Source organism: Plasmodium coatneyi, chromosome 11, assembly GCF_001680005.1.
Source record: "Plasmodium coatneyi strain Hackeri chromosome 11, complete sequence".
NCBI classification, from domain to species: Eukaryota; Apicomplexa; class Aconoidasida; order Haemosporida; family Plasmodiidae; genus Plasmodium; species Plasmodium coatneyi.
The window spans coordinates 1,833,981-1,839,980 of record NC_033566.1 but is presented as its reverse complement, the minus strand read 5'-3'; the positions used below and the strand labels follow the sequence as shown (position 1 = coordinate 1,839,980).

At 37.0% G+C, this 6,000-nt stretch overlaps 1 protein-coding gene across 1 annotated transcript; it reads right to left on the bottom strand.

Annotated features, from left to right (window-relative positions):
* Positions 1-725: 725 nt before the first annotated feature.
* On the bottom strand, positions 726-3,463 carry PCOAH_00035720 (SICA antigen; the record flags this gene model as incomplete). Its single annotated transcript, XM_020060363.1, has 4 exons — positions 726-1,178; positions 1,808-1,980; positions 2,104-2,256; positions 2,305-3,463. 4 exons carry the CDS (start codon positions 3,461-3,463, stop codon positions 726-728), a joined length of 1,938 nt encoding a protein of 645 aa, XP_019915540.1.
* Positions 3,464-6,000: the final 2,537 nt, after the last annotated feature.

The window sequence follows — 6,000 nt, the reverse complement described above, 5'->3', positions numbered from 1 at the left end:
TACACAAGGCAAGCTACGAGGAAAAGAACAAATAATACACCAGGTCATCATCACCGGAACAATATAGGTTACAGTCGCATGTAACACCATTCTATGTAGAACACATTGGAATGTTGAATGAGTATGTGCCCCCTCCCTCAAGAGGGCGGACGCATAAATTAACGCTCACAGTTTATATACAGTGTAAGGAAAGAAGAAAAATGACACTTTTCCTTCCTTTTTCCTTTCTTTCCCTTTCCTTCTTTCCTTCCTTCCTTCCTTTTTTCTTTCTTTGCTTCCTTCCTTAGACCCTTCCTTCCCTACTCATTAGACCCCTCCTTCCTTACACCTTAGAATTTTCCTTCCTTCTTTTCTTCACATTTCATTCCTTCTCTTTCCTTTTCATTTCTAAGTTTGAGTAAGCACATAAGGGGAAGAATACTCCCAACGCGGATGCGGAAAAAGGTGCTCACCTCATTTAAGAAATATTCATGTATTTTAAAAAAAAACAAAAAATATATTATGAAGTCAAAATTTTTATAAAAAAATGAATAAGCATTTTTTTTAATGTACAACAAAAAAAAATTATCCCAAACAACCCAAAATGAAGTGTAAAAAATTTTTTTCACTCCCACATATATCAGGTACACATATACGTAAACAATTTAATTACAAAACGAAAAAAAAAAAGAAAAAAGGTATTTACTACACCCTAAAACCCGGAATCTGAACTTGTAACCTGTTCCTTAAGCAACATCTTCCTGAGGAAGAAAGTCTTCCTCCCTAAACCCGGAATCTGAACTTGGAACCTCTTCCTTAGGAAGATCGTCCTTAGGAACTTCTTCCTTTTTTATGAACTCACATCCCATAAATTCTTGAACCAAAATTTCAAAAAAGTCTTCTTGAAACAGTTTGGTGTCCCCTTTTTGACATTCGTCTAAGATTTCTAAATGAATATCAATAATCATGCGGTGACCGACAGCACGACGACCAGGACGGCGATGAGCAGGACGTTTTTTTGGCCTCTTCGTTCTTCCTGTTTGAACAGATCTTGGTTGTCTGCGTCCTTTTACTAAGGTATATTCATGTGGATCATCATCCTGGTTGTCCACATGATCAACGACTTGTTCTTCTAAAGGAGGACCAGATACTTGATGAGTTCTTCTGTAACGTTTTCTTTTTTTACGAAGGAAAAAATACTAAGAAAAAAAAAAGGAGAAAAGGTTTTTTTAAGAGGGGCGAGTGTGTTATTTTTAAGAACAATAAGTACTACTTTTAATCTATGTGCGAAATCCTACACGCTCCCTAACATGCGAAATCCTACACACATCCCTAAATGTGACACTCTTCACCCCTAAAATGCTAAATCCTGCACGTACACCCTAAAATGCGAAATCCTATATACACCCCTAAATTACGAAATCCTATATACATCCCTAAATTGCGAAATCCTATATACACCCCTAAATTGCGAAATCCTATACACACCCCTAAATTGCAAAATCCTATATACACCCCTAAATTGCGAAATCCTACACACACCCTAAATGCGAAATCGTCCTACACATACACACCCCTAAAATGCGAAATCCTATATATACACCCCCTAAAGTACGAAACCTTACACTCCTTTACTCATTCACCTTAATTTTTTTTCCTTTCTTTCCTTTCTTTTCTTTTTTTTTTCCCTTTGTTTTTTTTTTATTCTTTTCTTCTTTTTTACCTTCCAAAGGAGATAACTCATAAGAGACATACCAAGGAACACAGGAGCCAAAGGAAGGTATGGGGTAAGGAGGGCGGAAGGGTTGACCATCCCTTCGTATTTTACCTTCCTTCCTTCTACAACCCTGGGTGCTTTTGACGGAGCTTTACCCCCCTTTCCAGTTCCTGATAAAGTTGGACTCGGAGTAGTATTACTGTCCCGTGGACCTAGGCCACCCCCACCTGGACCACCTTGACTATTACTACTGCTACCTTGACTACCTTGAGTACTGCTTGCACCTGAAAAGTGAATGAAAAGGTGAGAGTGTTGTTTCCATATAGTTAAGACTGACAGTATGACATATGGTGTTCAGTGCACCATAGTGTATACATTCTGTGGAATGCACTTTTTCCGATTATTACTTGGATCTTGAGATGGATCTACAGATATGGATGGAGTTTGGGTGTCTGTTCCTGTGCTTGGAGTTTGGGTGTCCCTATCTACCGTAGTAGTCTCAGCAACACTGTTCTTCTCTTTCTTCTCATCTTTCTCTACAATATCTTTCACTTCAGGACCTGCAATGATAGTAGGGGTAGATTTAATAATAGTGACGTGTGATATACCATTATTCCCCCTAATATAATTATTTTCCTCTTCGTCCTTATCAGTGCGCGTTACGTACATACTGTTGTCGTCGCAGGAAGGAATCCTGTCCCCTTTAAGGCATGATGATTCTGTGGAATGTATGTTCTTACCTTTGCTCGATGCATTACCTGAATCTTCCTGCTGAGGTGTCTTCACCGGAGCGGGTGCCCTACTGCCACCGCTGGAGGATGAACCCTCCTGATTTGGTGCTTCACTTGATATAGATTTCCCCCCTCCTGCCTCCCCTCCACTAACCGTTCCGGGGTGGCCAGGGTTGGGGGGTGATGGTAAGGGTAGAACAACATCATCCCCCGCAATACTATCGACCCTACCCTGTGGTTGTGCAGCGTCCTGCACTATCTTAGCTTTTTTTGCAGATTCCCCATACTGCTCCTCCAATTTTTCCTCTAGGCCCTTCATTTTTCCCATAAGTTCATCAGCGTCGTTCACTCTCTTCGCTTCCTTCCATGCTTCCTCCAAAGCCTTCTTCTCCCAAGTTTTAGTATCTTCCTTTATGCTTGGGTCCTTATCCACACCATTTATTCCTAAGAATTCTAATGTATTTGAGCTATCTTCCTTTTTCTTCCCTTTTTCCCCTGGTGGGCAATTTGTTTCGCCTGCCTGCTTTATGTGGTGTAGTGCACTACTTCCTGCCTTCACTTCCCGGTACCCAACGTCCTTCTTCCTCTCATATTGATTTAACCATTGGTCCAATTCCTTCCATATTAATCTTCCGCCCATTCCTATACTTTCATTATCTACTTCTTCACATATTCCGCTCGCATCATCAATTCCGTACATTCCTCTCATACCCTGTGCTGCCCCATAAACAAGTTCTGCTACTTTGTCCAAGTCGCAATGTTTGCCTAACATTCTCATCATAGTTACTCTTCCTATAAGACAGCGAAGATAAGCTTGCAACTCCTTCTCATTTTCATTTTTCCATTCTTTCGGTTTCCAAGTCCATCTTAAGGTATCATCCCATTTCTGCTCTAATCCATTTATCCAGTTAAACATTCTGATCAATATTTTGCACAATTCCTTCTCCTTATTCTCCCCTAGTACTTGCTTCTCATTATCATCCTCATATGCACACAACAACTTCTCTTCATACGCATCCTCCCCTATATTTTTCATCATATCCTTGAATATTTCATCTAATTCTTGCCATATTTTTTCCTACAAAGTAAATTGCCGTGAAAATATATATGTATACATTTCCCACGTTTACACTATACTGTGGATTGTTTTTTATTAAATTCCTCCCACATTACTATTCTACATTTTCTTTGGTATTTAAAATTCATCTACCCCAATTTTGTCCAACTCCGTTATACCCTTTGCCTTTATCCATTTTAATAGTAAGTTCGATATGAATTTATACTGCCCTGTGGTGATTTTTTTTTCCCGCTCTTCCCTCTTACTTATACCTTGTGTATTACTCCCCTCCCCTTTGCTTCTGTTACACGAATTTTTAGGTACCATGCTATACATTTCCTCAGATATTCCACCATTCCCTTTCATCTTATTTATAATTAGATGTCGAATGTTCATACTATTCACGAACGCACCTACAATTCGATCATATTCACATTTACTACATTCTTTCTTCGGGGACACTTGTCTACAGAAGTCGTCTATTACACTAAAAGCATGTTTCATAAGTTCTAGAGCATTACAATATATTCTTCCGTATACTACTATCCACACTTGCCTTATGGCGCACTCAATATATTCTGCCATTTTTACATTCACCGAGTTATCATGAAGCTCATCCTTCATCTTTCCCCTTATTTTCAATAATTTTGCTACTATGAGCGCGCACCACTTCCTTTCTTCTTCGGTTGCTTCTTTCCCATTTATTTTAATGTCTTGGCATCCTACCCCTGCAACATTCATTTCATCGTCCTCTACTTTATCGTCCATTCCCTCAATCCATTTTTTTATTTCCTTTAACAACAGTTCCTATAAATGGAAATAATACATCGTCATATGATTCCTGTACAAAGCATAATTCAAAATTATTCATAAGAGAAATGAACATGAACATACTCCTATGTTACGCTTAACTCCCCTCTCTTAGGCATCTGTCAGTTTAGTATCATACCTCCCCTTCCTTTTTACCATAACCATTTGCATCTCTCCATTCTTCTTTCAATTTCTTGAAATCTACGTCCATTTTATTATTCCTACAGGATTATTCCTTATCTTCGTATTTATTTTTACCTATAATACATTCTTCATATTATATAATTAGACAAGTTTACTATTGTATAATCCTGTTATACATGATTATACACCACACATTGTATTATATTACTTCCCTTCCGTCTTTATACAGCAGGATGAACTTTTACATTCCTACTTTCTCAAATTAATCCTGCTACATATTCATATTAGAAACACTTTATAATATATAGAACACTCCTAGCACTACATTTACATGATAATACTGCACTTTACATTACTCATATTATTTAATTCAACTACTGCAGATATTGAACGAATCCAAGGGAAAGGGTTCTAAATTAAAACAAATTGATCCATACTTAACATTAAATTATGTAAATAACATTTTGGGAATGCAATACAATGACAAAATCGAACTCTTCCTTCCTTATGGTTGTACGCATATATTAATCCTACATCCTCCTATTCAATGTTTAATACATTATTCTTCCAATTTAATTTATGTTCACATTCATCTGTACAAAATAATATTTTTATGTTCAATAGAAATAAAAAAATTAAAGGAAAAAAATAAAGTGCGTCCATAATTGTATTATTCCCTTTTTATATGTCCCGAGGGAAAAAAAGAAAAAAATTGGTTGTGCACTTATTCTTCGACACGCATTCATATATGCGTTATATGCTTCCTATACCCTGTTTATAGTTTTTTCCCATAATAATTATCTCCTTCCTTTTTCCTCTATTCTTATTCATATTAAAAGAACCATAAGAATGTTGTCACAGAAAAATATTGTTTAATACGGAATTGTTAAATATACAGTTCTTAAGAAAAAAATTAATCAAGGAAAGCGTGACAATACACAATAAATATTATTGTTGTAAACATCCCCCTTTCCCTCTCCCTCTCTCTGTATTATCACCACCAACAAAAGAGAGGGAAAATTCACTCAATATAAATATTCCTTACGTGTTAGGGGGAAAAAAATATCACCCTCCTATAGGTTCTACGCCATATATATTCATACAGTGCAGTGTACCTAATATAGCCGCTTTAAAAATTTTACATTTCGCTTATCTTTTCCTTCCTTAAACTTTTTCTTCCTCTATTGTAAAAGAAAAGAAGAAAAAATTGATGTTAGAAAATTGCTATAAGAGAATTATGTTCGTAAAAAGTAGGGAAAAATGAAAATTTCCCTAAGAATTATTACCTCCCCGGAACAAATCCTCAGGAGAAAGTGTCAATAACTAAATTCGCTTATAATAGAATTGCTAGGAAGGGGAATGTGAGTAAAAAATTGTACGCATAATCATCATATACCAATCGGAGTGTTCCATATTTTGTTATATACTTCCAAAGGTCAGGAAGAAGGGAAAGGGGGAAGGGGGGAAGTGTACAAAATTTTTACCCTACACCGGTATGCCATATCCCATATCTGCGCACAAGTGTATGTACGCACTATAGATCACACGCATACCCCCTCCCA